Below are 17,375 nucleotides of genomic sequence, written 5' to 3'. Positions count from 1 at the left end.
ACTCAAAAAAGAAGATTTGGACAAGAAAAATGAAGAAATTATAAGTCAAATGAAGCTTATTTTCAAAGAAAATAAATCAAGATATGAAAAAGAAGAATCAAAGCTGAACTTAATAATAGAGGCTATAAAATCGGACTCAAAAAAGTTCCAGATTAATGAAAAAATTCAATCTCAAAGCAATTGGTTCTAGAAGAAAATACAAATCTTCCAAAGGAACAGTTGGCAAAATTGCAGACAATATTTTAAATAGAAATTAAGTTGCTACTCAAACAAATCAAAAATGAACTACAGATGTAACTGAATTTAGCGGGTCATATGGAAAAGCATATTTATCGCCAATTTTAGATATGTTTAATGGCGAAGTTATTGCTTGAGATTAATCTACGGACAGCGACGCGGGAGAAAAGCAAGACTCCTCTGCAACCACACGGATCATCGATGCTTGCACATCCTCCACTCCGTCCCTTCTCCACTTTTGTGTCGCTCTTTTGCGCTACGATTCCAGCTGCCGCTTGCCATCTTCCTACCGGGCTTTCTCGCTTCTCCCCTTGTATCTGTGTCTCTCCCTCGCTGTTTCCAGTATCTAGATGTTTCTTCTCCTGCCACACGTTCTTTCGCCTTTTTTCCTTCAGCCTGTCGGGTCCCACTGGCTCACTATTTGCTCGCGAGGTTCAAACAAGCTGCTGAAGACGTTAAAGGGATAGGGCAGTGAATCGGAGTGCCTCTTGAACCGGATACGAACCTGCAGACAATCGACAACGTAGCACAGGGAACTGGTGATCACCTGCCTGCTGTTCTCTCAGAAAGTGCCTGTTTTCCCCGCGACCGTTCTCTGGGCGTATTCAAAAGACGGTTTCTCGCAATTCGTACTCCACGAAACTACAAAAACGAGGCTCGGGGAAAAGAAGGAACGGCTGCGTTCGCCTGGGAGGACCAGCAATACAAGGAAGCCACGATAGCACTAATAGGGAATTCCTGTGGACAGGGACGTTCCCTCGTCTTTCCACGAGAGTCGCTATATCACAGTTTCGCCCCCTCTCGTGACGTTTTCTGTCTCTCTTCATCTTTCAGTCCCGTCGACTCTTCTTGTCCTCTGTGGTCTCTCGATCCGTAGGCCTCTATTCCCCCCTTCCCCTGGCCCTCGCTTTCCTCCTTGCTGACCCTGTCTGGGCCCGTTTCTGCGTCTGGTAGCTGCGATTTCGTTTTCTCTCTCCCTCTGGCCTCTCGACTCTCCCTCGCATTTCTCTCTACCCACGCCCGTTCCGTCTCCGCCCTCCCCCCCCACCCCCTCTCATCCTTCCTCTCCATGACCGGCGTCTTCCCTGCTCTCTTGCTTCCTCTTCTGTCAACTCACCGCATACTCGGACGCGGCGGCCAGGTGTCTCCTGCCTTCCGACTGCTGCTCTTCCCGGCTAGCTGTCTCCGTAGACACCAGACTACGGAGAAGGCCCTCCAGGTCAACTATCGCACTCCACGCCTCCAGACTCTCCACCGTCGCCCGACACCCGATAAGCGGTGGCGAAAGAGCCGCCTCCACAGGGTTTCTTTCTTCCGTCGCGCTGCCTTCCCCACCGGCTCTCTTTGTCAGCGAAACGCTGCTGGGAAGAAAGGTTCCGCACTCGGAACAGATGCGCCACGTGCACGCGTTTTCGCTCGCGGTACCCTCTTGATGCGAAGGTTTCCTGACTCGCTCCGGTTCTGTTCCGCCTCCCTGCCGTCCGTCGTCTGCAGAGAACCCACGGCGGTTTTCCGCCGTTTGCGCGTGTGCGTTTCTGCCCACGTCGCTTCCCGCACCCTTTTCCCCGCCTTCCGGCCTGCAGGTGGCCAAGGGTGTGAGGCGCACGTCGTCGAGCCTCAGAGAGATGCTCGAGGGATTCGCGAGATGCAGATAGGCCAGCGGCGCAACGCCGCCGCAGGCGATCCCCGCTGCGTTCTCGGGCGGGAAGGGCAACCCACGCGGAGAGTCTGTCTGCTCCTCTCCATCTCCCGGCCGGTTTGCAGCGGCGAACGGAGCGGCTTGCAGTTGCACTGCCACGGGGTTCTGCACCAGAATGCTGCCTGCAGCCGTCACGAAGTCTTCCTGGGGGTCGAGGTCGAGGAAGGCTTCCTCGTCGGCCGCATCTTGCCACGCCTCGCCCTCCCCACCGGCGCGCGGGCCTCTCCGGCACCGAGGACGGGACGGAAACTCCAAGACGACGCGAATCTGCACAGCTCCCGGGGCTTTTGCTCTAAACAAAAGGGGTACAGCGATTTCCTCGCCAAGTGAGTCCGGTCCGCAACCCGTCGCTCTCTCTCCTCCCTCTTCCTCTCTCCTGTTCAGAGCGTCGGACGACCCCTCCGCATTTGGGCTTGCCTCTGCCCACCGCCCCACAGCGGAGGCGGCGTGTGGGTCCGAGGGAGAGCAGTCGAGAGGAGAGAACCCCGCAGCGTCCCCCGCGGCGCCTTCTGCGTCCGTCGAGGTCTTCGCTGGGATCTGCGCCGGCATTTCCCGCGTGGAACACCCGCTGCGGCCGCCGCTGGACTCGCCGAGTGCAGGTTGCAAGCATGGTCCTTCTTGCCCTTCCGCAAGAGAGGGGATGGACCCTCCTCGAGAGGGCTGCCCTGGAAACCGCGCCTTGGGGCGGCTGGGTCGAAACGTGAAGAGTCGAACAGAAGAGCGCGACGCGTCACTGGGATCTCGAGCCAGTTCACGCATGTCGTTCTCGAACAAGAAGGAAGAAGCCGAGTCTGCCGAATGGGCTCCACACAGTCCCCAGGCCTCATCGCGGACTTCGCCGTCTCCACCCGATCCAGCAAGCAGCCTTCTCGGGGGACGGGAAAGGATGAGCGTCTCTCCTTCCTCGCCACGCGCGCGGTCTCCAGGGCCTTCACAGTTGTAGCCTAAAGCTCTGTAGTGAGCTGCCATGTGAGCCAGGCAGTTTGGACAGCCACTTGGACGTTCGGATGGCGCCCCAGCGGTCTTGGACCCTCGCCAGCCACGTGCCGACTCGGATGAACCGGCCGAATCCGTCCCCGGGTTGCCTCCCCGCGGTGGCTCCTGATGCACACGAAACCGACTGACGCCCCCTTCCCGCGTAGCTTCGCCCGCTTCCAGTCCCTTCGCCTGCGTTTCCTGCACTGCATCGGGCTCGCCGAGACCGTCGAAATCGAGGGACAGGACAGGGCGATTCGCAGACACAGAGACGGGGAACAGCGCCCTGAACCGCGAACCTCCTCCGACGGCTTCGCCACGGAGCCCGCGCTCCTCTCCCCGCTCTTCCAGGAAGGCGGCAAAAGCAACCAGGGACTCGACGCGTCCCACGAGGCCGCCGAGGCTTTCAAAGGAGCCATGCGGAGGCTCTGCACGCGCTGGCCAGCCCCAACTGTGCAGGCGGTTCTCTCTGCTTTGGAGCCGACTTGGCTCCGCAGAGAAAAACGCTTGCCCGCCATCTCTTCGCAAGGGCCTCTCTTCCCCGTCCTTCTCCTGTCCTTCCGGCTCGCCGCGTGCACGCACGGCAGCTGCAGGTCTCGCTCTCGCCTCACCGGTGTCTCTATCAGTTTCGCGCTTCGATCCATCGTCCGCTGACTCAGTGTCCAAACCTGGTGCATGCTTTGCGCCCGTCTCCTCCAGGAACGCCGAAGCTGCGGGCCTCGCACCCGCAGTCCCCACTCCTTCGGCCTCAGGAGCCCCCGAGATCACACTGCGCCCCGGCGCCCCGCGAGAAGACACCAGTTCCGACGCCGCTGCCTCGTGAGAAGCGAAGAGAAGAAGCCGGCACCGCGAAAGGTGCGAAGGAAGACTCCCTGAGTTCTTCACAATCCGAAGAACCAGGGGAACGATTTCGTCTTTCCACGCGAACGCCGGGGTGGACAAACCCACGCGGAAGAAACGATCTGGACGGACGTCCTCCGGCGGCTGAAAACAAAAGACGGGAAGCGCGGGGGAAGGCATAACGGGTAGGGAGGAGACACACAAGACAGGCAAACGAGACGCAAAAACGAGAGGAAGGCGTAGCACCGGAAAACGCAGAAACGCACCAAATCGGAGACGTAGAAAGCCGTCAGGCGACTGGGACGAACCCGACTGACGGTTCAGCAAACTCGAAAACCGCAGACGCGAAACGCACTTCCCCACATGCATCGACGTGAGCACGTCTCGATACACTCACGAGACAGAAGTCGACTCCCACAACGATAGGTGTGGATGCGGGCGCTGCGATGGTGTACTGGACTGAAGCGAGCGTGCGCCATCTGGGACCGGAGAAACGTACTTTTGTGCCGGGGAGAAACAGGAGCGGCGAGGTTTTTACGTCTTCCCCGGTATGAGAGGGCGGCATGGGCGGCGGCGGAACGCTCAGGCGCTTCTGGAGAAGGGCGTGGCGCACAGGCTGCGGCCAGCTCCCGCGTGGGACCTCTGCGAGGACGTCGAGAAGAGGGGCGAACGAGGAACAAGACTCGGGAGACGCATTGGATGCAGTCGACGGTTCGATTCGTTTCGCGGCGGAAGCGTCGAGTGAAATGTCTCCATACTCCTCGTCTTGTCCCCCGTTCCCCGCACCCTCTCCTCTGTCTCGGATGACGCCTGCGGCGGCCCTCGCCGAAAACGGAAAGCGCGAGCTCATAGACTCTTCCCGACCTCGCCCGTCACGCAACTCGCCACGCAGACGCCTCACTTGCTTCATTTGCCCCGGCTCCAGTTGAGGAGGCGGACTGGCTGTGTCCAGAGGGAGCAAGGTGGAGAGCGTAAAGGTGACGAAGCGACAGAGTTGCCACTTGAAGGCGAGGCCAAGAACGCGCAGCGGCGCCGAGAGGGAAGCAGGCGAGGGGAAAAAGGGTGAGAGAGGCCTTCGCGCCCCATCAAACGGATACACCATCAGGCGAAAACAACAGAGACTTTCCGATGGAATGACCACCCCCGGTCGGCCTGCCGCCGCTCCCGAATACGGGCGACGGCCGCACAGATCCGCCGACGCAACGGACGAGGCCGAAGAAACCAAAGCGCGCGGTGTGGCCTTGGCCGATCTGTCCCGGAGATTCTCGCGAGCTCGGCGTTCACCCCGTTCGTCCTTTTCGAGGTCGTCGCCTGGTTCGTGGTCGGCGGGGAGTTGTCTCGCGCTCTCGTCCTCTTCCGCAGACGCAAGCGGGAGAAGGCGACACGGCAGCGGGCCTCGGGAGGTGACGAGGACTCCTCGACTGGCGACTTCCAAGTCGAGGCCGAACCTCTGAATCAGACAGAGGACTCCCTGGACGACGGATCTTCTTTTCTTCCGGCCGCCTGCGTCGCCAGGCGCCGCCACTTCTGCCTCTCCCCTGGCCCTGGAAGCCTTCTGAGTCGGTTTCCTCGCATCTTCGCGTCTCCACAGCGCCACAGCTTCTCGGTGGAGTTCGTCGGGATTCGGGAAGGCGAGCCACGCAACGACTCCTGGAAGCGAAACGGTGACGTTGCCTCGCTCTCTTCTCGCGTCTCCTCGCGCCTTTGCCTCTTCGCTCCTGTCCAAACGTCTGTCCTCACGCAGCGGGTTTGGCGCGCAAGACGCGAAGCCTGAGTGGCCGCTGTGCCCGGTCTCCAGTTTTCCCGGCGAGCTCTGGCCTTCCTCGCTTTCCACCAGATGCTGGAGTTTCGGAAGAAGCGCGAGCAGCAGGAAGGCACGCAGCTGTCTCCGCTTCTCGCCTTCGGGGTCCTCCCGCCCCGCTCTCAGAGCGAACAGATTCATCAACTCAAAGACGCAGAGGACACCGATGCGGTAGTTTTCAAAGTCGAGAAACGACGGCAGAGGCGCCAGCGCTTGCAGCGGAAGACTCGCCGACACCCCGGCACGTGCCACGCCGCCTGAGTGTCTTTCATCGCCCTCAGCGTGCACACGCGACGGGCCGGATGCCCTCGTCTCGCCGCCCTCTCTTCCAGCTCGGCTCTCTGCTTCGGCAGCATCCGCTGCACGGTTGCACGTTGCAGGTGCACACTTGGCGCTGCCATCACTTGCGTGCAGGTGACCCGCTCTGGGGTCTCCGTGCACGGCCTGCGCGTCGTTGCCAGGGAAAGCGGAGGCTCCAGAAGCGTCCAGGAAAGGCCCCGGCTCGCCACTAGAGAAGTGAGCCGCGCCGGGCGAGGAAGCAGGAAGCGACGAATCCGGCCCGCCGGAACTTGAATCGAGAGAAGACAAGGAAGAGAACACAGAGTTCCCGTTGCTCGAAAGGTCGTCCTGAGGCGACGCACTTTTGCTTGCGGCCTCCTCACCTACAGACTGCGAAAGAGAGGACGGCGCGTGACGAGCTTCGATGCAGTGGAAGAGCGGATTGACGTGAGCGAGGTCATACAAGAAGGGCGGCGGAGCCAGCGAAAGAAGCGAACAAATCGAAAGCAACAAGCGCGCCAAGACGTACTCCAAGAGAGGCCACCACCTGAGAAAAGCGACAGCACACAGCGCCAGAGCAAACAGGAGACAGACAGCATGCAGCCTCGCAGTGGAGCGAGCCGGCAAACATCCCGCAAAAAGTGATGGACCCAGAGTTTCTAACGCCGTAGAAACGCACGCAACACTGCATTCCTATCCACTCGTTCCCACATACACTCTATAAACACGTGCATGCAGTTATACTTGCAATTCGACACAGGGATAGAGAAACTACAGACAAGAACGGATCTATATCTATCTATATATATATGCATATATTTATATATTTATATATCTATATCTATCTATCTATATCGACGTATATATAGAAAAGCATATGGGTAGAGGGAGAGCCACAGGTACAGACACGTATATGTATACGGATGAACAGTCCCCATGCTGATGTTTCCAGGTAGACCACGTTCTTGTTTTGGCTGTTCTGAGTTGGGTGCCTATAACTCGGCTCGGAGAGTGCTTTTTCATCTCAGCTTCGGCCGCCTTATCGCGGCTGTTGACAGGATCGGATTGGAGCGAGACTACCCCCCGACTGAGTTCTATGTCCGATGCACAGCAACTCTCGCACGAGCCCCCGGAATCGCAGTTTTTTCCCGGGCACGTGTTCCTTTGGCTGTCTCCCGACACGCGCGTCCTCTGTACTGACCCTGCCTGTCTCATCGCCCAACGCTGGTGGTGTCCGGTCCCGGCGCCGTCGACGTGCCCAGCCGCCTTCCACAGCTCCTCGCTTCCCACGGACCAGGATGCCCACATCATCTGTTGCGTATCTTCGTCTTCTGAGTCGCTCGCTATGTCGCTCTGTGGGTCTGTTTCTTCTCTGCTTCTGCGTCTCTCTCTGGCTCTCCTGTCGCTGTTTCTCGAAGAGATCTCGCCATATCCCCTTTCTCGTCCTCTGTGTCCTGCGTCGTTCTCGCCGCCTCGCCCCGACGGTCTCCCGGCCTCTCCAGCGTCTGCCGATCTGCTGAGCTGCGCGCCGGCCTCGCCTCTCCCGTCTCTAGCTCCAGCGGCGTCGCAACCTCCCACGGGGAAACGAGCACCGGCGCAGAAGGACGAGGAGAGGAGAGACGCCCGATTGAACAGGTTCACAGACAGCGCTTGAGCCAGAGTCGCGTACAGCTGACGCGCCGTCAGCATTCGCTGGCTGTCGAAGAGAGCGTCCGCCAATTGACATGCAATGACGGGGCATCCCCTCGTTCCACCGATGCACTGAGAAGAGGAAAAGAGACACGAAAAAAGAGAAATGCATGACGGCCACACGGCAGACACAGGGCGGAAAACGGCGACACGCGGGGTTCTACAGAAGAGGTCACACACAACAACCAAAAACCTCGAGAGGAACCAAAAGACGCTGCAGATGGACACAAGACCGAAGGCAAAGGCCGCAAATGGAAAACGATCAACACCTCAAAGGGGAGAGTCGACGAATAACTAAACTAGACAGAACAATACGTGCAAGCCAACGGAGAGAGTGCATGCATGCACATACATATCTACATATACATATATAGACACATAAATTTATAGTTAGATGCGTGTGTTTGTGGTCATCCTCATGCACGAAGCTACAAGAGGATCTGAACAGGGGAGCCGACGGAGGAGGTCCAGAACATCTCTCGTTCGCTGTCTTCGTGTCTGTCAACTGCATAATGGAAGTGTGTGCCCAGAGCTTTTTTCCCGGATCATCTGAAGCGCGCAGGTCTTTTGCCGCTGTCTCGTTTCGCTGTACCTTGTAGATGGCATGCGCCTTGGACAGAAGGCGGGTCGCGTGCATCGACACCTGCTGTTCGTTGACAGAGAAAATCCACCGAAGAAGGATCTCCTGCCGCATCAGCGCCGCCGCAGCTCCTGGGGTCGTATGAGGAATCAGACTGAAGGCCTCGACGCCGTGCTGAAGAGGCGAACGAGAAAAAACACGAATTGCAGCACGATGCGGGACCAAAGGAAAGCAACGGAGAAACAATGCGTACCCCCGCCCACGCTTCTGTGTGCCGGAGTCTCTTACCTCTTCTCTCTGCATATACACATATCTATGTATGCTTTCCTTTAAAACTACCCTGTGTTTTGTTTGTGTGACTCGATTCCGCAGACCGCACTAGCCCCCCTGTCTGTTCTTTGGGTGTGTGCGGGATCGTTCCGGGCTCTTTGGATCCACCGCCTTTTTTCTCTGTTGCTTCTCACTTGGAGTGTGTCGAGTTGTCCAATCCACTCGGAAGGCACCGCGAGGCCACCCTTCATGGACGGCGGGCGCAGTTGGACCTTGGCGCGCCGTACCCACACGCGCAGCTCCTGCAGGTAGCGCGCTGCAGCCTGGAAGTGGAAGCCGGGATTCTCCCAGGCCTCGGTTGTGAGAGACAGCAAGTCTGGGGCGAGGTGCGTCCCAGGCTGCTCGGCCTGCGCGCTGCCGAACCCAGAGTCCCCTGCCTGGTACGGCGGGCGCGTCCCGCCGTACACCATCTGGGACAGGGACGTGTGTGCGTCTCCGAAGCCGAGGAAGGCGTGGCTGCTTGTGCTGGGAGTTGGAGCGCCGAGCTCGTCAGCGCCTGCAGAGAACAACGCGAGGCTCGTCTCGCCGTGAGACGCCCCCGCTTCTCGACCCGCCCCGCGCGCCCCGCTCCCCGACGGCGGGGCAGTCCGGCCCGCGTCTCGGCCGAGACCCCATTTGTTGAAGTGGAGCCCGTTCGCGCCAAAGAAGCCTAGGCCTTCGCCTTCCCGTCCGTTGCGCCCAAAGCCGAGGGCCGAGGCGAACCCCTGACGTTTGGGCTCGCCTCCTTCGTCGCCGGCGTGGCGCCTCCCAGCGGGTGGTCCGGACGCCAGAGACGGGGACGCAGGCGCGTCGGGCCCCGCGGGTGCTTGCGCCTGGTGGAGGCGGTGCTGCGTCAGCAAGGCCTCTTGCTGGAGATGGGCAAGCAACTCGTGCAGCTCGGCCAGCCACTGCGGCAGCAGGTACCCGAAGAGTTCTTCGTCTTCCGGATTCTCGCGCAACACGGCTCGGTGCTCGCGTGCGTGGTGCGCCGCCTTCGCCGGCTCGTTCGCTTGAAAGTACATGTGGTACATGCGGACGGAGAGCACGTTGCACAGCGCCACTCGTTCCACCGCAGTCGCCATCTGCTTGTCGGTCGTGAGCAACTGCCAGGCCGCTATGAACGACTTCATCGCCCCGTGCGGCTGGCCAGCAAACTCGAGCATGTACCCCGCCTTCACCAGGCTACGGACCTACGAAGACACCGAGAGAGACTGAAACAGACAAAGTGAGATGGAGGGATGGAGGGAAGAGAGGTGGAGGGACGGAGGGAAGAGAGGTGGAGGGACGGAGGGAAGAGAGGTGGAGGGACGGAGGGAAGAGAGGTGGAGGGACGGAGGGAAGAGAGACGGAGTGTGAAGACGAAGAGGCGGCTTGTGAGGAGAGGACAGCTTGTGAGGAGAGAAGAGGGGGAGCAAGACCGAGACCGAAGACGGGAGGCCCCAGAGGCAACCAGAGAAACAACCCCGGCACGTGGGGCGCGGCTGAAGATGCGGAAACGCGGAGGCGAGAGAAGAGAGGCAAAGACACTGAGGACGAGGAGCCGGGGCAGGCGAGGAAGAGGTGCGAAGGAGCGGAGATTTGTGGGAGATCGGGAGACCAAAGGAAGAGGAAAACGAGCAGGGGTTCGGCGCACAGAGACTCGAGAAGACTGAGGCAGAGACACAAGGAGGGAAAAAGACAGACGCAAGCACGCACAGAGGAAAGAGGGCAAAACCCAAAACAAGGACTCACATGGTAGACATGACACGCGTTCGATTGACTGCGGTCTGCACATTTTGGTGCGTGGTGAATTTGCTTCCTGTACCGCCGCGCCTCGTTCTCGTAGTGCTCCACAGCGCAGTCGTAAGCCACCTGCGCGAAAACACGGATCCAAACACAAATCCCTTTAACACGCCTCGCGCTTTGGAGAAACGACGAACCGGGCGCATTACAAAACGGGAACGCTAGGGACGAGAGACAGGACGTCTCCGCTGTGGACCTCCTATGGACCTCGAGACACGTCCGCGACTGGAGGGAGAGAGCCGCGAGAAACGAGAACAAGGCAGAGACGCTGGAAATACCTGCTACACACAGGCGGCGAGCCATTCCTTTACATCCAGGCCTTTTGTACGCAAATACGTATGCGTATAGAGTCCCACAGGTCAGTCTAAATACCCCGAGCCTCCTCCTGCCCCGGCGTTTGTCTGCTTTCTTTGATGCACATGTGCACGGAAACGCAGACGCTTGAATGGCGAAGGACAGACAAGACTTGAAGCGCTGTTAGGACCTGTTCGAGGCGCTCCATCTTGGTCTGAATGTCGTCGATGCCGCAGGTGACGAAGAGGGCGGCGATTTCCGATGGATTCAAGCGACGCAGGCAGCCCACTGCACCCTGCGGGTCCGGCAGACCGGCCGGCAGAATGACGAACAGAATCTGACGGGGAAAAAGCGAAAGAGACCCGGAACAAACCTTTCACTGGCCGCCGAATGGGATGGGTTCAAGGAGCGATAAATACAATGCACGGCGGACAAAAGACAGGGAAGAAGATGATGGAAGCGTACAGACGAGAGGCGCAAATACCCCAAAGAGAGGCACCGAAACTGCTCGCTTAGCGAGGAGGCAGTCTGACGAAAAGAAGCGAGACAAGGCTCAAAAGTGTGAACGCCGGAAAGGAAGAAAGAGGAGCAAGATTCGAAAGCGATTTACGTGATGAACGGTGCGGCAGACCGTGTTGAGTCTGGTGCCAGAAAGGAGTCTAACCGCAGAAAGTGAGTGTATCCTTCAACTCGCTTCCTGCATTCGCGACTCGCGCTCCTCCCTCTCTGTCCCTTCTGTACAGCCCCAATCCTTCTCCCTGGTTTCTCTCTCTTCATCGGCACTGTGTTGCTCTCCTTGTCCCCGAGCCCCCACTCCATGTCCGTTTGTCCTGTGTGTCTCTTGTTCGTCGGTTCCTACTCTGAAGACGCTGTTCCTTCCTTCTTCCACCTCTTTCTTTCTGGGGTTCGCACACCATCGCCCTCTGATGCCTCGTTCTTTCCCCCTGTCCCTCAGAGACTCTCTCCGTTCACTGCTCCTGTTAACCATCCTCTCTTACCATCTTGGGAGCGACTTTCTTTCTGTGGACCCGGTCTCGAATTCGCTCAATGAGGGCCAGCGCGGCTCTCTCCGCTCTCGCGATGGCGACTTCTCGGGCATCCAGGCCTGCGACCAGTGTCTCTGTTGCGTCTGTTGCCGCATTGACTTGAGGAGACCTAGGAATCGCGGCTGGTGCATGCTCGCTTTCCCCCTCTGCGTTTCGTTTCCCCTTCGTCTCGTCGCTCGCGGGACAGCTCTGCAAGGCTGCCTGTGCACAGCAGAGCCTCCCATCGGCGTTTTCATTTCGGCAGCAGTGTGGCGATCCGGGCGGACACCTGTCTCCACTCGCGTTTTGGTCTTCTGAGCCGCCACCCGGACCCGCATGCGGCTCTGACAGCGCGCCGTTTCCGCCGTTTCCGTCCGCATCGCTTCCCTCTAAAGTCGGGGAATTCTTCGTGCCCAGAAAAGACCCTCCCGCCGTCGCCGCAGACGGCCGCTCTTCCTGCCTCGAGCGAAGCTCTCTGTTGTACAGACAGCAGCGACAACAGGGTTGCAGAGAGGCAGAGAGAGGCGACGCCTGATGACAGGCCGCAGAGGCCGAGGGAGCGGCAGTGAGTGGAGTCGCGGGGGCGGAAGGCGCCTCAGGCTGCCGCGGGTCTCGCCTCGCGCCTGCGTGGGACGCCGGCGAGACCAGAGCCGGAGCCGCCGCCGGGTCAGCAAAGGCCTCGCGCCAGTCGAAACAGAGAGCATACGCAGCTGGACGCTCCGCCAGCTGTTTGCGCATCCAACCGTGACGCAGAAAACCCTGGAGCCCCACACGAAGAGAGAACAGAGAAACAGCCAGCAAAGCAACGCTTCAGCCGTGTAGAGAGACGTGCCGATCCAGAGACGAATAGAGTCCGAAAAATCGCTACCCAGTCGGATGACAATAACCCAACGCGCGCCTGAACGTACAGCCGGCAAGAAAGCTTACAGCATGTTCACGTGCAAACGCAGAACGGACCTCAACGTGAAGGTATACCTGTAACTGTATAGCAACCAGTGCACTCAGATATGTATACATATGTATATATATATATATATATATATATAAGCAGGGTTCGTTGAAGCTTGCGACGTACTTTATTGAGGAGTTGTTCGGGGGCTGGTGTCTTCTTCTTTACAGGCGGCCTCCGTAATCCCGCGAGCGTGGCTTCTGTACTCGACATGAGAGGCGGGGGAGTGCCCGCCGCTCCACTCCCTTCCGCCTCTCTGCCTTCGCCTGCCAGGCCAGACGCCTCGGCAGTGGACGGACCCGCAGGCGCACCATCTGGACCCGGTAGTGCGCCTTGCCTGGGAGCGGAAAGCGCGAGAGGATCAGCGGGGACGGGGGAGGTAGCCGCAGAGGCAGCGCCGAGGGCGGCCTCTCCAGTCGGGCAGACCGCAGGAGAGCTGGCCGATGCGGATGCCAGACGTGAGAAAGGGAAAGGGGAAGTCCCCGACGAAAAGGGCGAGGGAGAGGGACATGCGCTTCCGCCACTCGACGAGGAAAGAGAAACGACGGACCGACGCGAGGGGGAGAGGACTCCTGGGGACGCGATAACCTGAGAAGAGGAGAAAGAAACGGGGCAGTTGGCGTCCTCGAGAAAAGCGTTCAGATACCACACGCGAGAAAACGCACGAAAAGACTCAAGTTCATTACCTCTACGCGTCACTCGTCTTCTAAAGTGCCAGTGTCGCATTTGCAGAGAGTCGGTTACGCACAGCAACCCCAAGCCGCACACTCGACGCGTGAACGCTACGACAAAGAAGATGCCTGACAACCCATGTCACCAATGAACGTGAAAAACCTCTCCTTCTCCGGACGATTTACGAAAACCAGAGAGACACCAAGAGGGAGAAATTGCCAGAGAGACACGACGGCCAACAGGTATGGAACAAGGTGAACGTATGTATATATATATATATATATATATATATATATATTGGTTATTCACTCGCCGCAGTATCCTTACTTGCTCAGAATCGTAAAAGAGGAAGTTCATGCGAGGTTGATGAGGCACAAAAGACTTGCCAGTCGTGCAGGCCTCGAGCGTGGTCCGCAGGGTGCTGTGGAGGCGCGTGGGTGTACAGACACCCACGAGCGGTAGAGGTGCCGCAGTGCATTCTGGTGGACAGAGTGGGAACATTGGGCCTTCCGCAGAGAAAGTTCCACACCTAAAGCTACTGATGAAGTGACGAGAGGAGCCAGGGAAAGGACACCGGAAATGTTTCCTGCATATCCCAAGCTCTTCCTCTGTCTCTGTTACAGACAGTTCCGTGACAGAAGCTTCCAGAGACGAAAACGGGGCACCCTTTCGTGAAGGGAAGATTAAGTGGGAAAGGCTATAGACGTTCAAGACTGGCTGCTATGCCAGAGATGTGCAGATACGGAGAGACTGAGATGCCGCAGAAAAAAAACAGCAAGAGGCAAGGAACAGAACGTCATCATGGAGCCGAACTTCGAAGACGAGCAAGGTGCTAAGCAGCCGAGGGAGAAATTCAATGCAGGACCGGAGCTTCAATGAAATCTTGCCACGGGAAAGTGACGTACGCGACGACGGGACGCAGAAGCATTAGCAGACACACGCGCAAAAGAAATTTTAGGCTAACCAAAAACCGTGGCGCCACCCGATGTCTCCTGCGCGATATCGATACACAGCCTGAGCTTGGGAATCAATATGAAACTTTTGTGTGATGCATATGAACACGTTTGTCCACATATCCGCATATGCTTACACTAGTGTATATGCATCACACGAAAGTGTCAGCAGATAAACGCTGTTCGTGGAAAGAGGGCAGATGCAAGCTCTGGAATTTCACCGAGAACAGCGGCGCACACTCTGTGCGACACAGCTAGGCACCCGTAGGGCAGAAGAATCTTCGTGAAGCAACAAAGAGAAGGAGATGATATATGGAAAGTGTGTGGTCGTTCACTTGCCGGCACATTTCTTCCGCTTAGCCTACACGCTGATGGCTACCAGGCCGCGTTTTCTCCACGGCGGGCGGAAGTGTCTCTGTCTCGCCGCGCGAAATAAGCACACACCCTACACCGGCTAGTGCCCAAAGTATGTACACGGGGAACTTGCAAAAAAAACTTGAGAAAAACGAGCTGGCACGGAGCACAACAAATTCGAACGGCAAATCATTTTCTCTCGTTTCCGCTTTTCAAGCCGCACTTTAGAACGACAAGCCCGAGCTGCGGCTGCGGGGGTTAGATTTGCATGCACGAGACCTACACACCACTTACGATCTCGTGGAGGAACTTGTCCATTTCAAGTTGTCGAGCTTCCTTTGTGTCTTGTTCCTTGCATTGCAACGAACTAGCTAGCGACGCACCATCCTCCTCGTTGTAACATTGTCATTAGTTCTAAAAAGTCTACAACCCGCAGTGGTGCAAACCGGCTGCTCGGGAACCTTCCGTCCAACGAAGAAGTATGCAGAGGGGAGCGGAACCAGGAAATTAGTCATTTATCCTAGTGGCATGCCTTTCTTTTGGGATGTGAACAATCTTCAGCAGGATATCGGTCTTCTTGGTGAATACATGGTGGAAGAGAGGTCCCATTGACTTGAGTATCGGTGAAAATGGGGGCAAATGCACACGGCACAGGTTGACCACTCCGATTGCCTCTTCACCAACTGGTCTCGACACGCCAAATCATTTTCCACACTGGGCTGCCGCTTCGTTAGGCTCTAACAAACAGGGTTCTCAGTGAGGGACAGCACCTATGGAAATGCCTGTGTCGGGTTTCCACCGACTCGTTGAGGCTATATGCACACCAGCCAGCTCCCGCAATTTCCTGTGTTTATCATCTGTACCCAGTTCGAAGGACTCAAAAAGAGAGTCAACTGGGCGAAATCGCTGGTTCACCCGCGAAAGCTAGAGAACCGTATATCGAATAGAACCTACCAGGCCACTCCAATGTTGGGTACCATGGTGGCTAACCACTTAGAAAACGGTCTAGGAGCGGTTGGTCTCTTACGATACGCATAAACAGTAGCATATGTGTGTCCTCCCACCGCTACATTCTGGGCGAACCGAAAAGGACATGGCCAACTTTTTGGTACGAGGCATGGTCTTTCGTAGTGTTCCGTTCACGTATGAATCCTAATTCATAAACTCGTTAGCGATGGATGATAACGCGAACGTTGAAAGCCGTCGCGACACCGTGAGCGCCGACGCCCCCTGCGGCTTTCCATGGCCTTTAAATTGTTCTGCAGCCTGGTGGACTCTCTGGATGACTGTCTCCTACCCGTGTTGCCGTGCTACTCGTGAATGGAAGAAAGGCAAGTTTATCGATTCTCTTCCACAAAAAGCCTAGTAAGGATTATTGACATTTTACCAACAGGACCTGGTGGCACTACTGAAATATGCAGAGATCTTTCTGCCGATTTTTAGCACCAGTCCAGCAATTAATTTGCTTGTGGTGGAACCTCTTATAGAAAACCAAACAGTTCTTGTACCCCTTTAAAGCAGTGATTGATTTGGGGGCCTGTGCGGAGGTCGGTAATGTACCTCTGTCTGGCGACGTCCCCATCCGGAATGGCTGTTGAGGAACAAGCCGTGTCGGAATGATGCCGTGTTTGGATGTTATCTCTTCTTGCTGCACTGCAAGCATGCTTCTCAGCGGATGGGAGGAAAGGCGTGTACAATTTTGTAGCGTGAACGATTTTCACTGTAAGCCCAGTGCATAGCACGACGTTCGGACCTCATGTAGAACGCCGCAAGTCAACATATGCAATCAGTGCATTGACGAAGAGAGAGACGCAGATCGATGCACTTCACGAATAGCGATCGTTCACATGACGTTGCACTGTTTCTGGAATTCTTTTTCTTTCAGTCTGATCATCTCCTGAATCTCCTGCCTCAATTGTCGCGCACTCTCTGCGGCATCCTCTGCCTGAAGGGACAGTGTGACAGAAGCGTAGGGGTGGCATTGTGGGCGGAGATGCAGCCTGAAACGGTATCTTTTGAGTCTTTGTTTCGCTGTTGTGCTCGGCGGCGATGTGCACATTTTGAGAAACACGTGTGCCAATTTACTAAAGGCCACCAGGGATCAGCCGCAGGCAATGGTCTCGTGCCACGAACGTGAGTCAGGACGCCTCCATTTCCACTCAGCGAATGGCGGAACAAGGCTCACGACTAGCGCTTTTCAAACCGATCGATCATGCGTATCCTAAATCGCTTGTGGAGTTGCATGTGCTGCCGCCTGCCAATTTCTTCTCTTTTCATCTCTTACGGCTGCTTCGGCTTTCCGAACTTGAGCCCTTTCTTCCTCTGCTGCGGCCTCGCATCGTCGGAGCCGCTTCTGCAGCACATGTGTACATAGAGCGACAGGAAAACAAGGAGCGAGAGTTGCGGAAGCCTCTCCGTATTGATGTATCTTTTTGGAAAAGAAGCATTGAACGGACGGCAACGTCGGAGACGCAAAAGGCGTCTGGTGCTTGATACTGATGTAACTAAGAGGTGTGGAAGGAATCAATCATTTTCATGCCACAGCGGACAGTCAGTAGAGCGCGGCGCTATCCCGCGGCTTACGGGATGGTGCTATTTTGACTGAGTCTATTGAGGCTACTCATCGTACCCAGCTACTTCGAAAATGTTTGGTACACTATTCCATTTGCCGCTGCGTTTAGTTATCTCTGTTTTCTGCAACGCATGCGAAGAATGCCACGATGTACGCTCGTGAACAAGTGACCACCAAACTTGCGGCCACACAGCGCCGGCTTCATACTTCATGTTTTGCGATGAGCTCGTCGGTGACAACTCTGCCAGACATTGTTCTTAGTCTCAGGGATTCGCAGGCAAGAACCTATACTGCAGAAAAACAGCAGACGATGGCGTGAGTCTCGGTGGCTTATTGAGGCTGAGGGAACCTTGTCGGTGGACCCA

General features: G+C 57.0%; 1 protein-coding gene across 1 annotated transcript in view; it reads right to left on the bottom strand.

The window, feature by feature from the left end:
* Positions 1-14,756, bottom strand: part of NCLIV_023980 (conserved hypothetical protein) — a gene marked incomplete at both ends in the record, with an annotated part of 16,581 nt that extends 1,825 nt beyond the window's left edge. The window contains 10 exons of the mRNA XM_003882592.1: positions 1,355-3,895; positions 4,251-6,378; positions 7,126-7,592; positions 8,113-8,274; positions 8,565-9,599; positions 10,141-10,260; positions 10,676-10,822; positions 11,484-12,269; positions 12,586-13,047; positions 14,733-14,756. Of these exons, the coding sequence (XP_003882641.1) occupies positions 1,355-3,895; positions 4,251-6,378; positions 7,126-7,592; positions 8,113-8,274; positions 8,565-9,599; positions 10,141-10,260; positions 10,676-10,822; positions 11,484-12,269; positions 12,586-13,047; positions 14,733-14,756 (7,872 nt within the window). The remainder of the gene's footprint in view (positions 1-1,354; positions 3,896-4,250; positions 6,379-7,125; positions 7,593-8,112; positions 8,275-8,564; positions 9,600-10,140; positions 10,261-10,675; positions 10,823-11,483; positions 12,270-12,585; positions 13,048-14,732) is intronic.
* Positions 14,757-17,375: the final 2,619 nt, after the last annotated feature.

The sequence above is a fragment of the Neospora caninum genome, chromosome VIIb (genome assembly GCF_000208865.1).
Source record: "Neospora caninum Liverpool complete genome, chromosome VIIb".
Taxonomy (NCBI): domain Eukaryota; phylum Apicomplexa; class Conoidasida; order Eucoccidiorida; family Sarcocystidae; genus Neospora; species Neospora caninum.
The sequence above is the reverse complement of the archived record's forward strand: the minus strand, read 5'-3'. Positions and strand labels throughout refer to the sequence as shown.